General features: G+C 39.4%; 1 protein-coding gene and 1 long non-coding RNA gene across 6 annotated transcripts; both read right to left on the bottom strand.

The window, feature by feature from the left end:
• Nucleotides 1-349: 349 nt before the first annotated feature.
• On the bottom strand, nt 350-4,431 carry LOC136373566 (uncharacterized). Its single transcript, XR_010745671.1, has 2 exons — nt 3,816-4,431; nt 350-682 (listed from the first exon to the last, which is right to left on the bottom strand). It is a non-coding gene; the product is annotated as an uncharacterized lncRNA (long non-coding RNA).
• Nucleotides 4,432-5,323: 892 nt separating this feature from the next.
• CZH9orf85 (chromosome Z C9orf85 homolog) lies at nt 5,324-19,882 on the bottom strand. 5 transcript variants are annotated; one of them, XM_066339680.1, is made up of 5 exons: nt 15,904-16,102; nt 9,793-9,843; nt 8,931-9,037; nt 6,577-6,690; nt 5,324-5,776 (listed from the first exon to the last, which is right to left on the bottom strand). In XM_066339680.1, the coding sequence occupies exons 1-5, from the start codon at nt 15,907-15,909 to the stop codon at nt 5,611-5,613; spliced, it is 444 nt and encodes a 147-aa protein (XP_066195777.1). In that variant the 5' UTR covers nt 15,910-16,102; the 3' UTR covers nt 5,324-5,610. The 5 variants fall into 5 exon arrangements, 4 of the variants coding, with proteins under 4 accessions (XP_066195777.1, XP_066195776.1, XP_066195778.1 ...); XM_066339679.1 differs by lacking the exons at nt 9,793-9,843; nt 15,904-16,102 and adding an exon at nt 19,706-19,866; XM_066339681.1 differs by lacking the exon at nt 9,793-9,843 and having other exon boundaries at nt 15,904-16,098.
• Between the last annotated feature and the right edge of the window lie 54 nt (nt 19,883-19,936).

Below are 19,936 nucleotides of genomic sequence, written 5' to 3'. Positions count from 1 at the left end.
TTTCTAGGCAACTTCCATGTGATCTTTTTAAAGTATAAGATTTGTTTTATAACAGAAAGGTTGTATTGTGACTTTTCTCTACGTAATACAGGTACAAGCTTGTTCTATTCTGGAACATTTAATCACTAACTTATTGTCAGAAAGACTAAGCTGCTACTGAAGAGTTATTTTCTTTGGAGAATGAGATATTAGCCATTTCCATAGAGACTTTTAAAATCTTTGTCATGTAGGCAATAGTAAATTTGCTGTTGCTTTAAAGGAATAGAAGTTGTCTGGTGTTATGGGGCTTATTTTTCTTTGGATATGGATTTCTGCATTTCTCTAATACTAGAAAGCATATTGTAGGGCCTTTTCATCTCTTCCCCAAGACCCACAGCTTTATTTCAATTCACATACATCTCACAAGCATTGCCACTTTGTAGTGGGTTTGCACGGCAAGGTTTTGGTAGTGGGGGTGAGACGGGGTTGTTCTTTCTGAGAAGCTGATCTACCAGCGTCCCCTGTGTATGATGAAACCCACACAGTCCATCTCCGAGGCAGACCCACAAAGCAGAGCAGTTGTTTTATGGTTCTGGTATCAATTCTGTTCCTTCTACCGGGAAAAACCCGGAGTAATAGATTGTTGCTGACAGTCAGCCTGTATCAGCTTTCAAGCCGGCCAGAAACTCGCACAGTGCAGTGCCTGTGGGAAAAGGATACGAAATAACCCTAAAAGGAACATAATAGCAAGGAGACAAGAGGCCACGAGGAAAAAATCAGTCAAACTGTTACACATAGAGCTTTGCCACTACATATTATTCAATAAACTCCACAAGTTTCATTGCTGATACATTTTGTAATACTTAAACTATGTATACTTTTCATAGATAGTTTTGACACATGGTGTCATCCTTGCTTACATAAGATTAGGGAAACCGCGAGTCAAGTGCCAAGAAGATATATTACAATCTTGAGGCCCAAAAATGCAAGATGTCCTAAAAAGAGATATTTCAAGTGAGTGCTGCCATTCTGTAACAGGCATAAACTCGTTTTATTTTGTTTTGTTTTTGTATAAAAACATGGTCTTCTCTGTTGCCATTTTAAAAACCGATTATTAAAGTATTTGGTGCTGTTTTCAAAGCACTTGTAAGAACACATCTCAACCCTTCAATTCGAATTCCTGAAGTTATGTCAGAGGCAAATGCAAGATGAAATTCAGGTAAAATCTCAATGCCTGTGGCTCCTGTTTTCCACTCCTCAAATTCAAGCTTATTATTGATGACTAAATTATGAGTATTACCCCTATTACTATAAATAGGTGTTTTCTCATTGACTTCAGGAAGAAAAAATGATAGTTTTTCTGTGATTTCATCATAACTATTTTAGGGGGTCCAACAGAAAAGTCTGAAATAAGCCAAGTATTTTATTTCTAGTCTATTGAAGGTAATTTGTCTGCTAATCTGTTATCAAGCCATAGAAAGAGCTCACTTCAACTCTTTCAAAGTTAGGAACCCTACTTTACAAATTCACTGTATGTGATGTGCATGCCTGCAGAGTTCACACCTTCTTTTCCACAAAGAGTTTTGAATTGTATTAGCTTTCAGATGAAAGCTAGGCAGGAGAACTAAGCGAGATGCTGTCAATTTTCGTGAGCAGCTATCTAAACGTCTGATAATGAAAGGCATTTCTCTGGGTCACTTACAAAGCTTTCCTTGTTAACTCTGTAAGTTAGGCTGATGCTTCCAATAAGCACATAGTTTTGCATTTTCTACCAGCATACATTTATTTATGAGAACTCCTAAACAAAGAAAGCATACATAATTATAGGGATAGAGGTTTACAAGGTGGCTCACATTAGATGACCTGTTATATTTTCTTCCATTTTCCTTGCTAATGCTATGATTTACATCTCAACATCAAAGTACATGCCCATTATAGGGAGAAAGCAAGCTGTACTTTTCTTAATTAACCGGTAGTCCTATAAACCTTCAGAGGCTGGTATTATTAAAGTATTTTGGAGGAATACAGATTAATCAGTAGCCAAGAGAAGAAGAGAAGAACCCAGCCCATGCAAAACTGGAACTAAATCATGGTGCAATGTTTTTTGCATTACCTGATCGCTTGAAACACTTGATAATAGGATGTCTCAGAGATACCTGTGAACTTCAACAGAATATTGTTAAGTAATTATGCTTAGGAGGTAGCACTCCTAGCTGGCACTGTGTCCATATCAGACTCTCCTCATGCTGCAATGAATCCAGGTTGTCTTAAGAAAACACAGATATTTGATTTCCAGAAATGAGTATGAGTCAACCATGTCGAGTTCTGGCAGCTCCTGCCTATGATGAGCATTTCCCCCAGCGGAGTAAGAATCATCTGGCACGCCTGCCTCACACATACCGGCAGTCCACTATCTAATTCGGTGTTGAGTCATGCCAAGTGACACTCCTAAGGGCAAGCTGGTAACAGGAACTCAGCTGTCAGCAACATCACTGTATCACTAGTGATGCAGCAAGTATTCTTCAGATGACTAATTAATAGCTATCATTTTCTTCTTCAGTAATGTATTTGGTGAGGCACTGCAAGGTCCAGACAAATTCTGAAACCCCAAGTCACTAATACTGTTTAAATTGCACCTCAATACCCTGCGGCACAGTGGTATTTTTATTTTCTTTAATGTTACTAGACACAAATTCATCACTATTTGTGAAATAAGTAGACAGATTTCAAAATCTCAGTTAAAAACTCTAAAAATTGTTCCATTTATATGACTACCCTGAAGATCTCAAAAGTCTTTGATGACTTTTGATCTCCTTTCTTTTAAAAAAATATTCTCATTTGTCTATTTTACTGAAGATCAGCATTTAAAGGGGTCCAACTCCTGCATTATCACCTGTTCACTAAGTTCCTAACGAAAGAGACAAGAAAACCAAACCTCTGATACCCAGAATTCTTATAGTATGAGTTATTACAGTTTAATGCAGTTTCAAATATATCCTAATCTTCAGTCAAAATTAAACAAATTACAATTGCTCCTTTTACTCGTGTTAGAAGTGTCTTCACTTAAATGCAAACTCCTCTTCCCTTATGAAGCTGTCATTTTGTAATCTGACTAACAATCACCATGTTAAACAGCATTGCAGAAATTATTTCCACCACTATATCCTTTAGCCACAGTTACAACCAAAGACAGAAGGCTTGCCAGAACCAAAACCTGTTTTCAGGCAGGCTGGACTAACACCAGTCAGTCACCATGGCAAGTGTGCTCACCCACAGCAAAGTTTCATCAGCTCTAGTACCAGCTTCGAAGAGAGCATCAGGAATGTGACATGAAGACTTCAGAGGACTTTCCCTATGCACAAATATTTTTGCACTGTGTTGCAACACATCATTGATCTCTGTCGCTCTGCTCACTCCTGGTACAGACACATTGCGTCACTACTATGGGAAAAGAATTCTTCCCCTCATTTTCCCATTACAGAGCTCGTGCCAATTCCATCATGGTTTCCTATCATTCCAGGATTTCCTCTCACCTTTCAACAAAGGATAAGGCCTTTACAAGTTTTTCCAAGTGGAATAATATTTCCCATACATATGTCACTTTCAAAAGCTGAGTTCACTTTTTGTGACAGTCATGGTTTCCCCTTCAGAGAGACCCTTTCTGAAGCCAAATCCAGATTACTTATTAACTTCCTTCTTCCCACCCTCCTACCTGGTCATCTGCAGCGTGTGCATGGGACATTCCTTGTTTACTCTGCCTGCGTTGACGTCAACTGGCAGGACAACAGATGTGACACTAAGTCAGATGCCATTGCTGTCCTGCTGGGAGGACTTACCTGCCAGTGAAACAAGACCTTCAGATCCAGCACTTCTGAACACACCTGACAACCCCCTGTTCTGTCGCTGAACACCTCTTGGTGTTTTCCAGCTTCACAGGACAGACATGGGATTACCTATCTGCACCCAAAGGATTAAGTTTCAGTATTTCCTTCATTCCAATGCAGGGATTGGTAACAATCTCAGAGCTGAATTTCCTTAAAGAGCATTTGAAAAATGCAGTTTGAGAATCAAGGTTTTTTTCCATGCTCACTACTGCAAATCAGGCAAAGCTCCAAAGCAGATGTGGCATAGTATATTGTCATAGGTTAGTATGTCTATATATAGTGTCAGTAAATGTGAAGAGCAAGAAGACAGTATAGAAGAAATCAAACCATCCTGAATCCTGTAAAGACAGTTACTGCAACTTCAGTTATGTTCTTAGTACAGCTTTATCACCACTGGAACAGAAACTGGGAAAGGAGTAACTCTACAAGCATTGTGGTGGCGCATTTTGTTCATGTTTGTCTTATGTTCATAATTTGCCTGGTATGGTTTTCTGTAATGGTTTGTTCTATGTACCCCCTCCATGTTCCTCCCCATATGGTTTCCCCCCAGTTGCAGTTATCTGTCAGTCATTTGTTACATAACCCCCTGGTCCTGTCGGTCACTCTGGGGCCTCTCCCCAGTGTGTCCAGAATGTTCCAAGGAGAGCACTGAGTGACTGGACAGGATCCAGGCTTCCCCCGCCCATTGTCCCCTGTATGGTCGTCTCACCTGTCTGTTATGTTAAGAGCCACACCCTTACTGTACTGCATTGGCCCCTGGTTGAACCCTCCGCTGCATACCACCCCCTTTAAAAGTTGATGTATTGAAGTCCTCCGGGTATCTCTGAGGCTGGCGTCCCGAGGTGAGGACTCCACGTCTGGAGCACTAATAAATTCGTGTTGGATTTAGCCCTCGAGAGTCCCTCCTTTATTCTCCCTGCCATTGCCACGCTCTGCTCCTGCCAAGCCAAGATCCAGATATTACTGTGGTGCCAGGGCTGGCTGAGATCGGCAATACAGGCAGCGCCGCAAAGCATCACTCCACTATGCAAGTCTTTTCATATCAGAGAGAACTACATCAGATCCAGATGAATATCTGAATTCTGAAAATTAAAAGAAAGCGTGAGACCAGTTATGAGAAATTCTGAAGTGTGTAGGCTTTTTCTTTACAAAACATTGTTAGCAAATAAGTCACAAATCTGTAATGCATACATGGTAAACAAGCATTAACTGCTCATGAACTGTATTTGTGACGGTATTTACACACTTGTTTCTTTTTTGTGGAAAAAAGCCCCAAAACAACAACCCCCCCCAAGCACAAGGGTAAGACCCCATTTGGAAACCCAGTGACAGAATGTTGCAAGTTCTTCCCTCAGAAAACCATTATAGCTGCTTAAGCTCTTCCTACCTGTGTTTATTCTAGACTTCCACATAGATTACCAGGCAGTAATAATACCTCCAACGGCCACATAACACTGAACTTCGAACACTTACATAAAGAGGCTTTATTCCATAAAAATAGGAAGTTGTTACATGTATGAAACAAATAATTATGCTTACAGATAGAACTTCTGAATATTTTCAAAGTAATTCTGTTCCTAATACACAGAAATGTGTATTAATACAAATCCCCATATGCATCATCATACACAATGCCAACATTTTCATACAGTGACCTTAGACGTCAAATCAGGGCTTGGAGCAGTTTAAGGCAAGCATTGCTTTTCCATATTTGATAGCATATACTCTATTGTAAAAACACAACCTTCTAGATCTCTGTAGTTTCAAAATTCATACTTTTAAATTGTTCTTCAAGCACATCAGAATCTTCACCACTGAATTTTGTATCAAAATCCAGCTCATCCTTCGATTTACTGTTCTCCTGGCCATTTTTAGAAGTCTCACTCTCAGTTCTGTCTTGTCCTTTATCAATCCTGTAGAAAGCAAAAGGGATGTTATCATCACCCACTTCTGGAATTAAAACAAGAATGAGATGGAGGATAGAATATCCTCCTGGCATTCCATCCCAATATAGAATGGGAGACAGCAGGAAGTGTGAAGATGGAGGAGAGGCACAATAAAAGTCCCTAAAGTTACTTCACACTAATTAGGAAGGATATAAAATACAGTAAAGTATGCATAAAAACTACTGAGTACAGAAGAGACTGGAAAGAAAGAAAAATAAATATTTGAACAGCTTGACCAAGTAAGCAACTGCTGGACTGTTTTCATAAACTAGTGAATTAATTAATGTTTTACGTATCATGCTCAATAAAGAGAGAATGCTAGCAAAACAAGCCCGAAGTCTGCTAAATATACTGCAGTAACTGTGCTCAGTATCAATCCTTGTAGTTCTTCTGTTCACTAGTAACTGAATCATCAAGTGGCAGACAAAATGCAAACAGCAAACTGGCTTATGCATATTTTATGATGCTCTACACCAAGACCTGTTTTGAAGTGCTTCGTTCTTAAGAATTTATACAATGTACCTGTTGGTGGTAAAATGTCTTATCCAAGTGGGCCATTTTTTGGCTCAGCCCCACTAACACCAATAAGCATTTCATCCCTAGTTTCATCTGAAGAAAGTGAAGAAAATGACTCCTACTGACTAATGTTTGGATTATTGAAAATATGGCATAACGTACAACAGCCTCCTGGCAGTTTCCAAGCAAGGCTTATTACAAGGGGCATTATCAGTACAGGACTGAAATTATGCACCCTATAAACTACTTACGGAATTACTATTTCTTCTTGTTTCCCACACTTAGCACAAATTTCTAGTTTTCCAGCACATGGTCGACAAATAACATGATAAGGATCTTTTACAGTTTTCTGAAGGCACTTCACACTGTGAAGAGAAAGAAAACATGACTAAAAAAAATTGTTGACATTTATTCAACATTCTGTGTTCAAATACAATGTACAAAAGAGGAACAAACACTCTACAAAAGTGGAACAACACATTTTAAGCCAGTTTCAAATTAAACACTTGGTGTTTTATCAAGTAGCAGTATCAAAACCATTGTGTTCATCCCTGTCCCTTTTCTCAGGAAGAATTACTTAAACAAGTACTGAAAAGGAAACATTAAATCAAGAATTTTATATTTATGTTGGCAAAATAAACATTTCAATTCATTTCACTAGGTAGTTTTTACTTTAAAAGTTGCATAACTTCTGGTTTAATGATAAAAATAGCATATGGCATAAAAAAGTACATAGACTTTACAAATAAAAAGCTCTTAGTTCAAACACTGCAATGACTTTCTTTTGAACTTTTCAGAGTATAAACTGAGTCAGTGCTTTGTTTTCTGTGAACACAAGCCTCCATGGAACAGTATTCTCTATAAAACCAACCTAATAAGGTACAGAGCTTGGGGTATTCTTTTTCAAAATATGATAAAATCCTGTAGACTTAGCAGTTTCCAAAATTTTGTGGCTTAACATTCATGTGACATTTCTAAAGCCTTGTATATCTGGAGAACATAACCCAGAACAATATACCCCATGCAATGCTGTCTTGAAAATAATTTTCTTGGTTCTCACACCCTCAAAAGTTCTTCCCAGACAAAATGTCGTGTCAAACAGGGGCACTAAAAACACAAGGCAAATTTATGTATTTTTTTAAAAGATAGTTTTTAACTTCTAATAACTAAATAGTCAAAATACCTAAATAAATACACAAAATAGAAGTAAAGTAGGGGAAACTTGTGGTTATATCAACACTCATAGTTTTAAGGATGTTAAAATATTAAAAATAAATTGAGGTACAGAGAAGTTCTCCATTTACATCTTTTGCAATATAAAGATTAAAGATTTCGTTTTCTTTTTTTTTTTAATTGTCACCTTTGTAACGTCTATTATGCATCTACAAAATTGACCCTGAAGCTTCATCTGTTGAAAATATTCATAACCTTGTCATGCCAGAATAGTGACTCATCCAACCATTGTACTGCTGGCCCAGAAATCATCACCTGTAAAGCTACAATACTCTTGAAGCACAACTTCCTTGTTCAAACATATGAGGGAACACATCACATATTCTGTTATAAGCTGCTGTTCTACAATGCCACTTTTTCTACATCCAATGCTTCCCTGATTTACATGGGGGTTTTGCCTGTTTTCTTCCCTTTGGGAAAAACAAAAACAAAAACAAAACAAAACAAACAAAAAAACACCCCAGGATGTACACAGTTATTCGAGGAAGAGTTAAAAGAAGCACAAAACCCAACTTAATCTGTGGTGCACAGAATGCAGAATGTTTATTTTTTTATTCAGCAATAAAAAAAAATCTAATAATTTATTTTTTATACAAAAGGGTGAAACTGATTACGAATACCAAAATACAATCTATTGTGACAAACCTGGCTGTATTCTGCACCACAGCCCAGTAGTTTCTCTGAGTCCAGTGTTTCATTGCTGAAACAGTGGCTGCGTCTGCTACCACAGTAGGTAAGGACCTCTGCAACTGAGCAAATAAGAAGGAAGCAGAGAGCATCTCCTTTAGAAAACTAAAATAATTTATATGTTTGTGATAGGTCAAAATATTTATCATCTTTGTTATATGGTTATACAAAAACAAGAACTCTATGCAACCAGCGCCAACATTTACTACTTAGGATTATAGCTTCTTACAGAAAAAGAGTAAACATGCTAACAGGTAATGAAATGTGTGTATTGCAAACATTAGCAAAGTACAGAAGTCGAGAGATGGGTAGATCATCTATAGATGTGAAACAAGACTTATAAAATTGTTTTATAACAGGTTCAGGTTTGACTTTTTGTTCAGGAGATGGTCTGGTGAATTTTTTGTTCACTGATGGTCTTGGAAAGTTACAGGTCCGTAGTTCAACCAGTTTTAACAGCTAAGAGGGAAGCAGTTGCTTTTCTTCTGTGTCTTCTTTTCAAAAGTTTAAGATAACAGACAAATGAATTAGAAAATTAACATTGCCTATAGTTGTCATTGCAGACTCCACATTTGAAAAATGTTGCATAATAGCAGCTTCTTCTTGTGAGTTTCCAAAGCCAGAATATTTTCCAAAAGCTCACAAACTACACAATCAACAATTAACAAAAAGTATATTCACTCACCATTTTTTAGGTTTTGTCAGTAGTTTGTACTTTCTGAATTTTACTCGCCACTCCAAGATACCTTTGCAATGCTGACACACTCCATCATGAAGCTTAGCATTTATTTTCTGAATAAGTAAAAAAAAACAAAACAAAAAAACATTGACGACTTCTTGCTGCAAAGAGTAAAATCTTACTTAGAAAGCATTTTTGCCCATCATATGGTTGACACAGTACTACAAATGTGTTTGCTTGTTATTAACATTAAGCCTTTCATATACATTTGCCTGGAAATTTTCTTCAATGCAAAGAGTACCTTGAGGTTAAAGATTAGATTATGATGATGATGATTATTTTAATGTTCTTAGAAGTTGTGCTTCTTTTTGTAATTACATTGTTGATAATTGATTGCTGTAAGTATTTTATTATTTTCATATCTAGAAATTCTACAAAATGGATTTAAGAAGAAATAAGCCCTGAAATACACAGTTTTCATCCAAAGAAGACAACTTACAAGACTTAGCATTTAACCTACTATTGCTCAAGCTCTCACTATACTACATAGTTTAAATAGCCTCAAGAGTTTTCCTTAGATAACAATAAGGTAGAATCCACACATGATTTGCAGTCAAATTATTCAATCTCTCTCTAATCTTAGTCTTTCTTTATGAAAAATACTTGCTCTCGGCACTTAGGATAAAATCTTTAAAACAGCAATTTAAACCATGGTGTATTTTCAAGACAATTAAAAATTTACCTTAATATCTCCTACAACATTTTGTGTGTTTAGTTTTCTCAGAAATACAGAATGTCAACTGGCCAGTAGTATTTGTACAAGAGAAGTTATTCTGAGATGGGAAACAGTATCAAACCACAGTCTTACCTTAAATAACAAGCTATGTCCTTCTATGCTCAATCTAATTTTATTTCTTGTCTATTTAAGAATGTCAGCAGTAATGTTGTTCATCACATGAGTGTTCATTTTCATTCAGAAATTTAAAAATAGAAATTTCATCGTTAAAAATTGCATATAACAAAATGTATTTTTAAAGATAGTTTAAAAATGGCTACCATGTCAACATTGCATCAATAAAATGGTTTAAGCCACATCTACTTCCTAGCGTACCTAAAAGGTGTGATTCTGTATTAATCTGAATTACAATTTATGTTATTCTTTTACAAACAAACTGGAAAAAAAAAAAAAAAGAGTGGTTCTATGAATACAGCATCTTCTGAAGTAATTTCCTGTTTTTGTGACCCATGACAGTTTCTTACTACTCCACAAAGCTCTACTTCAATACATAAGAAAAAACAAAACAAGCCAAGCTTTAAAAATACAGTATCTTATTCTATTCCAAAAAATGTATATGGCAGAGGATATGCTACTCTCAAGTCAACCTGTACTCTGGGACTTATGTTCCATTGTCTCTTTTTTTATTAAACTTGCACATCCAGTATGAGCTTTCCTATGGTGTGGATAACTGAACGTGTGGTACTTTCTGGCTGTTTCAGTTAAAATAAAACTATTTTCTAAATTATCAAATGCTGACTTGGCATATTAAGAAGCCAACTAAACAAGGTTTTGCATACTGCTTGAATATTGAATACAGAAACCTGGTGGTCCTGATGCATTACAAACGTATTTTCCAAAAAATACAAACAATTGCTTAATGTTTTCCAAAAAATACAAACAAATGCAAAATTTCTGAGAGAAGAAAATCACCAGTAAGCTCCCAGCAGATATGTGTTAAAGGCACTTCAATATCTCAGAATTTAATGTCATGCAATTCAAGCTGCTTTGAGCAGTGCCTGTGTTCAGTCTTTCAAAATGCATGCAGTTCAAAGACAAGCCTTGTTTTCAGCACTTGACCAGCACAGAGCTCCATGCACTATAGTCCACATAAGCTTCCAGCAACCTGCAAATTAGCCTGAACTTCCTAGCACTCTCTCTCACTCACCTGACTTGCATGGATTGGTAATGCAAGAGGGGAGTAAGATACAAACACTGTGATTTGTTTTTCAAGGTAGCTGGTAACAATAAGTGTATCCCTATTTTTAGTTTTGCTAAGGCGGAACCCAATGAATGAAAAAAGACTGCAGTAGCATAAGCTGAAGGTAGATGGTTGTCTTTCCAAAGAAGCAGTTAGCTTCCTGGACGAAAACGACATTGTTTCCCTTAACACACCCTGACAGCCTGGCGCTGGGGTCAGGAGCCCTGCCAGGGAGTGAGACAGGGGCAGGCTCAGCAAAGCCTTAGGCACCTGGAATGCAAGAGCCTATGCTCAGGACTGCACGCCCTGAAGAATAAAACAGAAACTACTCCAGAAACCTCTCATCTGAAGCAAATCCAAAGTTCATCAAACAGGCAGCCTATTAAAAATGCCGCTAAATATTTGCTATGGAAAAAGCGAATATGCATAGTTATTATTCATGGAGATTTATAAAGCTCTTTGTCACCCCAATCCTCTTATCATCTGGCTCTAGAATACAACAATCCCACAGTGATGCAATTCCATTTTTCTTCTTTTTCTTTTTCCAGTCAAACTGAAACACTGACCACCCCAAAAGCAGAAAATGCTAAAGATGAAGGGGCAGTACAGCAGGGCACAGGCAATCCAGGGGGGTCCTAGCATACACTGATGACAACTGCCTTCCCTAAGTGAAAGAGGAGCCAACAAGGAGAGGTGCTGTGCTGAACTTCATTCTCACCAACAAGGTGGTGAGATGTGAAGTGAATGTGAAGCTCAAGGGTAGCCTGGGCTGCAGTGATCACGAAGGAGTGGATTTTAAGGTCCTTGAGGCAGTGAGAAGTGTGGGAAGGAGATCACCACCCTGGACTACAAGAGAGCAGACTTTGGCATCTTCAAGGATCTCCCCAGTAGAGTGCCATGGGATAGAACTGTGGAGGGAAGAGCAGCCCAAGAGGCCTGGATGATATAGAAGAATTGTCCACTTCAGGTTCAAGTGCAAAGCATCCCTACAAAGAGGAAATCAAGAAAGAAAAGCACTGGACAAGGAGCTCCTGGAGAAACTTAAACATGTACCTTACAGAGGGTGTAACCAGGGAAAAGTAGTCTGGGAGGAATACACAGAAATTGTCCAAAGACCCAGGGAGAGGGTCAGGAAAGCTAAAGTACAGCCAGAAATAAATCTGGCAAAGGACATCAAGGGGATGATGGGAAGGGAAAAGAGGGGTTTTTAGGTATGTCAGCAATCAAAGACAGACTTGGGAAAATATGGGTCGTTTCAGAAGGGATACAGGATACAGAAGACCTGGTTACCTAGGACATGGAAAAGGCATTTCGACAGTGGGATTGAGTGTACCCTCAACAGGTTTGCCAATGACACCAAACTGTATGATGTGATCAACACACTGGAGGGAAAGGATAATGTACAGAGGGACCTGGACAGGTTTGAGAGGTAAACATGAAGTTCAGCAAGGCCAAATGCAAGGTCCTGCACCTGGGTTGTGGCAATCCCAAGTTCAAATACAAGATGGGTGGAGAATGGACAGAGAGTACTCTGAGGAAAAGGACTTTGTGAGTGTTGGCAGATGAGAAGCTCAGCATGAACTGGCAGTGTGTGCTTGCAGCCCATAAATCTGCCCAGCAGGGCAAGGGAGGGGATTCTGCCCCTTCATATTGCTCTTATGAGACAACACATAAACATTCAGCTCTGGGACCCCCAACACAAGACATGGACTTACCAGAACAAATCCAAAGGACGGTCATTAAGTAGATCACAGGACTAGAGCACCTCTCCTATGGAGGCAGGCTGAGAGTTGGGACTGTTCAGGCTGGAGAAGAGAAGGCTCCGGGGAGAATTGAGAGCACCTCCCAGTACCAGAAGGGGGCTATGAGAGAGCTAGAGAGGGACTTTTACAAGAGGATGTAGTCACAGGCTAAGGGGGAATGGCTTCAAACTGAAGGACTGTAGGTTTAGATCAGATCTTAGGAAGAAATTCTGCACTGTGAGAGTGGTGAAGCACTGGAACAGGTTCCCCAGAAAAGCTACGGATGCCCCACCCTTGGCAGTGTGCAAGGCCAGGCTGGATGGGGCTGTGAGCAACCTGGTCTAGAGGAATGTGTCTCTGCTCACAACACAGGGTTTGGAACTAGATGATCTTTAACGTGACATTCAACCCAAACTATTATATGATTTTATCATCACATTTATGTGTATCAAAAATCAGTTCAAGCATCCTTAAGATCCAGGCATAAAATTGCCTGGACTTTTCAACATGGCAAGACCACAAATCTTTCACAGCTATTTGTAAAGAAATCATATTGCATCTGCTCAGAAGGTCACAAATGGAAGACAACAGTTTTGAAGTTCTAATTTCTCCTTCTAAGAGGCACACATACAACATCTTCCTTCACCGATTTCCTGTATTTTTTACTCAATTTTGATAAATCAAGTATTGGACATTGTAATTAATCATTGACTCTGCACATCAGAATACAAAAGACAGTAAGACTCTACAACTCTACCAGGCAGTTGGTTTAAATAGTCACTAGAGAATGATGGGTTGATGTAAACAAAGCAATTAGAAAGTTTATCTTGTGTTTGTCTTTTAAATTTTGCTCAGAAAAAAAACCAAACAAAAAAAAAACAAACCCAAAAAAACTCCAAACAAAACAAAGAAAGGCATGACATTTAAACGCTACCATTATTAAAACAAGTTACTAATTTACTGTGATTTTTTTACACTTAACTCAGCATCTCCTCTGGCCAAAAAACCCCATAACACATCACTTTTAGAAGCAATACAGAGTTTAAGAAGTAAAGAAAGATGTTCCTAATGAAAGATTTGAATAGTTTATTTTTTCAAATTTTTGGAATTGTTAAAAAAAAAAAAGTGAAAAGTTCTCATAATAAACCAGAAGACAAATGTTTCTTGTTTCTCAGTTCCCAATCAGAATGGGTAAGTCACCAGTAAAATCAAATAAACCCCTCCGGTGCTTACTGTTCCTATTAATATTTCCTTTTTAATTTATTTTGTCTATTGTTTAAACTTTCACAAGTTGACATTTTCTTCCTTTTGCCCATTTAACATCTTACTTTACCTTAAGGGTATTAAAAAACCCAACAACCCACAAAAAGCCCTGAAAAAGGCTTGTAAACTTCATTAGTCTTTTCCAACTTTTCTACCCAGCCTTTAGGTAGGTAGTCAGGCCCTCATACACAAACAGAAGGTGAAATGAATGAAATGTAAGAAATTCCCTTTTTTTTGACACAGTCTGTCATTTGTTAAGAAAGTTATGCTGTTTAAAATGTTATGCCAGTTGTAACCTGTCTGTTAAAGAAGTTATGCTGTTTGTACCAAAATTTGTACCCTCAAAACCTTATTCCAAGTTGTATACCCCCTCTAAAACCCTGGGTTCCCTCCCCTTCCGTCGGGCTAGGCTGTCCCCATTCCCCACCAGCTCCTCGAACTGCTGGCCCCGCCTAATAGGAAAATCCAAGGACTTCCATGGTGCACCGCTCCAAAACCGAAGTGCAGTTGCCGGCAAACGGACCCAAAAGCCGGAACCCGGCACAAAATCCAGATAAAAGGGAGACACTACAACACCGAGAAGACCCTCAGCTACCTAAGGACTGAATTCTGCTTCTGCCGCCTCGCCATGACCACAAAGAGACTGGGAAGAAGTGACGCCCCTAGACCACACGAGCCCAGTTCAATTCTTGGGGATTCCTGCGAGGCCGGAACTCCCGACTCCGCTGCGGCGAGAGCAGAAGGTCCGACTGACACCTGATCCTCAGCGGCGACAGGAGCGAGGGCGGCGACAGGAGCAGCGGCGGCGCAGGCGACCCCTCGAGTTCCCCCTTGAAAGAGCTGACTAATAAAGGCTTTTCAAAGGAGCAGGTCTCCTGGCCCGTTTATAACAGAAGGTAGTGCTTGAAATTAATTTCTTAGTGTGAAATTAATTTCTTGGTGTGGAAACTACTCCAACATGCTAGATTATGCTTCTGTCACAGACGTTTCTCTGGGGTTTTCTTTATGCTCATTTCCTTGTTTTAGTCAATAGCTCTCTCTTTTCTTTAGCATACTTTGCTCCAAGGATAAGTGCAACTCATCCAGTGCTTACAGTACGTCTATACATTACCAGGGAAATTACAGTTATGCAATACAGACAAACCTAAGCAGTCTTAAGGTATGAGGCCACAAAATATTCCTTGTGCACACTATATGCAGTCAGTTGTACATTAATGAACCAACATCCTCTGCTCATGTAACCTAATATTAAATCACCTAACAAGCTGCCAAAAGCAGTTCAGAATATATTAAAGCAAATGAATGCACCTACACCTACTAACTTGGCACACAAAATAATCCCTAGCTAAAACTAGCATTAAAGCACTCACAGGTAAGATGTAATGACAGGGCTTCAGAGAAGCTTCACCATCTGTTTGTAAGCTTCTAATTATGTGTGAACCTACGGGTATTTTGATTTCCTCTACTGAAAGCTGCTGAGCACATATCAGTGGTCTATTCTGATGTAAATGAGTGTAATACTAACGCCATCCATAAACTTCCTTATCAGAAACACAGGTGACACTGCTTCAGTCAGCAAGGACAAATGCAGCACAAGGATGAATGCAGCACGTGGATGAACGCAGGATTACTGAACAACTGAATTCAGAAAAACAAAACTCCAAGGGACCTCCAGTGCATGACTGTAAAGCAGCTAGAGTAGGTTAGTGCAGAATGACAAATGCAAAACTAATGCCAGATTTCAGGGTTCCAACAGACATTACAGAGGCTGAAATTGTTCCTCACAGAGCTTCACTTGCTCCCATATTGTATCAGCATTACTTGAAGTTCCTTTCTCTACAGATATTTTCTCATCAAGCATATTTCAAAATTTAAGCAACCTACGGATACAGCATTTAAGACTGCACTGGAAGGACTCTCACCATCTCTCCCAGAAAGAATGGAAAATACACAAAGACACATAAACACACACAAACCAGACACATCTCCTGCACTTACCCACATATTCTTTCTCTCACTCTTTGCCCCACCTCTAGAACTGGGTTAGAGTCCAGAGCAGATGTTATATGTGCTCCTATTCTTTCTACATGAAAGGCTACAACCCAAGATGGAATGTACTTCTGAACCCAGAGTAACAGGAGTGGCCATAGACTTCAGCCTACCAAGCTACTCTATGTTGCAGCAAGAACATTATCTAAAGAACTGCAATAAAGTTATCTAACATTTCCAGTCAGCCACTGGCTTATCTTTATCTCCCTTCTGTGCTTCAAAATACGATTACTGACTCAGCATTTAAGCTCTACATTCAGCTATTCTCTTCCTAGTGCTTTCCCATAGTCTCAGCCAGTGTTTCCACTAAAACAACTGATTTATCCATGCACCCAGCACAAAAAGTAACTGATACTAACACTGTGATAAAGGTGAGGTTCAGAGGAAATAATCCTTGAAATTTAGGGAAATGTGGATTATCATCTTGGATGTACTTAACGAAACGGAAAAAAAGGAGAAACAAATCAGTCATTTGAATGTAAATATGAATCACTTTGTGGTTTACCCTCTTACTACAATGGAATTCTAAATATTTTCATTAAAATATATTTGCTTTCATTTCTAGAACTACTGCAGCTTCCTTGATGACTTAATAATGTACTTTACATAAAATGTATATTCATATACCATAATGTACATTCCTCAGCTCAGGTACTGTAAAGAGCTATTTAGGAATATACCATGTAATGCAAACACACATAAATTCCAAGATTCAACAGCTAACAAGACACTGTCTTACCCTGTCCTGGCTATTCCTTCTTCACATCATCGTAAGATGCAAACTTTTTCAGCACTGTTGTAGGCTGTTTCCCAAATACAGGAGAGAGAGAGTGAACTGAGGTCTTGCAAGGATGCTTCACCTCAACAAGCCAATCTCAGAGCAATACTGTAGTAATGACTGATCTTTAGAGGAAAGACAAATGGATCTTCTAGCAGGTTCTCAAGTAATCAGATCTCTGGCCTTTAAGCTTAGAAAATGGATGATACAGTCAGTGTCAGACAAAGAGCACAAAACATTTCAGAAAACCACAAACTAACTGGATAATGACTGCCAGCAGAGAAAAGTCAAAATACTGTTAGATCAGTTTCCTCTTAGATACTGCTTCACTGAGAGAAATAGCAATAATACCATAATTAACTACCTCAACTCCACTCACTTTACAACCTGAAGCTATTGTAGTAAATATTCAATATTGTTAATGTAGTACACAATTGCAGCAGGATTAAAATTTTCAGCTGATAAGCATTTTGCAGCCTTTCAAGATAATATTGCATTGGACAGTGTACAACACTAGATAGGCCAAATACAAAACTTCCCATATGTTTAACAGTGATTTACAGAAGATCCACTCTCTTTGAGGATTTTTAAATATTCTTTTGATCTTCTGAGTTAATGAGAGGTAGAAAGGAGTAAGCTGCACTTCTGTATCAGTCCCTGCGATAGAATTTCTGATTTCTTCCTTTTTCTCATCATGCATTGAACATCCATGACACATCTGATCATCCAGGACTACAAAAGACAGAGATGCAATCCCTCAGTACAGTCCACATCTAAAATATGACATTAACCACCACTTAACTTCCTTAAAATTTCACAGTCATCATCATAATGACTCCTGTATATCTCCGCCCTGTTCTAGCCAAGCCAGGGTTATTCTTTCTAAGCTAGGATACTAAGGTTATTCTATACCACCTCATATCATTTTCCAGGACCTGCAAGAAGGGAAGATTCCTTCCAGATCACAGAGCATGTTGTGGCCTGGTACTGCCAGGGGTTCCACACAGTGAACACTTGTGTGTGAATCATCTCTTCTACACTATTGCTGTTACTGTTTATTTTCTTATTTTAGTTGCTGTTTCCAGTAAATTGTACTTATCTGAACCTGTGATGTTTGCCTTTTGTGCCTCCAATTCTCAGGGCTATGCAGGGAGACAGGTAAGGGAAGGGGTGAGTGAGTGAGTGGTGCACGGTTTAGAGTGTTTCAGTTGGAACACTAAACTGGGGAATGCAATTCCTAAAGCACGGCAATACCTTAGAACTTGAATTTGTACTTGACAGTGTGCCCTAACAAAAAGTAATTAATCCTTTCCCCTTACCAAAGGGGAAATAATCTATATATCCCATTATCTAACCCCAGAACAGGAAGAATATTCTTCAGGATGGTACTTCCATACACTCAGCCCTTTCCATGAACCAGCAGGCATTGAGACAAAAGAAATCCTCTGCTTGAAATGGGAAGAAAAAAGAGACAACTTGATGTTCACAGCAAATCTTGGCTACATAAAAAAATATGTATTTATTTGAGTGCATGATATTGTGTAGCCAGTTCTATAGATATAAATTATTTTCAAAGGGAAGAAAAACAGAAGAACAGCCATGTGGGTATTAAAGAGATTATTTCAGTTACAAAACTGATACCAGAATTAAGTTCCCCTTTGAAAACTTTTTTGATAGAGCAGCTCTCTATGGGGTTTTTTTGTGTGTATGTTTGTACCCAAACAGAAAATACTCTCCTATCAGAGGTCATGTAGTGACTCACACAACAAATAATACTGCTTAGAATCCCAGGAAAGCAGCCTGTTCAACTTGCAGAACCAGTCTTTTAAAAAAAATCTCAAAAACCAATCAAAACAAACTCACAAAAACCAAAACCTCCATCTTTGGCATCAAGGCTTTAATTTACTGCTTTGTTCCCCTCCTCCCAGCTCTTTTTGACAACCCAGGCAGATTTCAGTCAAAGGGATACTGATATGACAATAAGCTCTCCTAAATTATTCATAATCTCTTTTGTCTTAGTCACCTTCTCAGTTTAGCCTGCAAGATGAGCCTGCAGTTTAGCCTGAAACATCATACTTTAGCGGTGTTACGCTGGGTGTTCTTCAGCCCCCTCTGTATATTATGTAACCAAAGCTACAAGCACAGAGCATATTTCAAGAAAGTATTGTAGATCCTTTGCCTGCTTAGAACGAAAAACGACAAAACAGTCTTCTGAAACAACAGAGTGAAGATGATAACTTTTGCAGCAAAAGTGCTGACAGACTCTAGCTGAAGATACCTTTCTATCTAACTAATCAGAAGATACCTCTTTTTAAAAAAAAAAAAAAGAAAGAAACGTACAATGTACTTTTTTAAAAGAAAGTACAATGAAAGTTATCTTAAAAGTATGCAGATTGAAGCTGTGTGTTTCTGTGTGATGGGGGAAAGTCATTCAAACTAAGCTCTCAAAACAAGATTTCTGAGTTACGATGACATAGTCATCAACTTTGAGAAGACCAAACACCTTTCAAGAAGCCATATGGATAACGCACCATGGAGCATTTAATTACTGCACACACTACACAAACACAAGCACTTTTTTCATTCTTCCTCGTAATAATTCTTTGGTTTAACTAGGTCCTTTTAGGTCGTAAGTATGATTCAAGTTTCACTATACATTTGCCTACAGTGACACCTGTCTAAAATGCCTTGTTACGGTTCTCTCCCAGCAGGACTGTGCCTGGTGCGGGCGGGCCCGGGACAGAGATATCTCCACTACCGAAACGGCGCCTGGCATCCACTGCCGCGTGACTTCCTCTGCCATCCCCAAGCCTTTCAGGACCTGGCACCGGGCCTCACAGGGACAGGGCACGGCTTCAGGACTCATAGGGGACCTGCCCACGCTTTCGGCAAGAAACCCCTCCCGCCGCTCCGGCCCTAAGCGCTGCGCCCCCTGCAGAGGGGCGGCTTCTGACCCGGGCCGCCCCCGCCTACCTTGAGCCTGGCGCTGGTGTCGTACTTGTCGTTCTGGAAGGCGCGCGCGTTCTGGTGGCGCTGGGGCCGCGTCCGCGACACGTTCCCCCGCTCCGAGCTCATTCCGGCCGCCGCCGCCCCGGAACCGCTCCGCGGCCACCCGCCCCGGGCCCCGCCCCCGCCGCGCTCCCATTGGCTCCGCGGGCCCGCCCGCCCCGGACCCCGCCCCTGGCCCCACCCTCGCCGCGCTCC

Source organism: Sylvia atricapilla, chromosome Z (assembly GCF_009819655.1).
Source record: "Sylvia atricapilla isolate bSylAtr1 chromosome Z, bSylAtr1.pri, whole genome shotgun sequence".
NCBI lineage: Eukaryota > Metazoa > Chordata > Aves > Passeriformes > Sylviidae > Sylvia > Sylvia atricapilla.
Note: the sequence above shows the minus strand (reverse complement) of the source record. Positions and strands in the feature narration are given on the sequence as shown.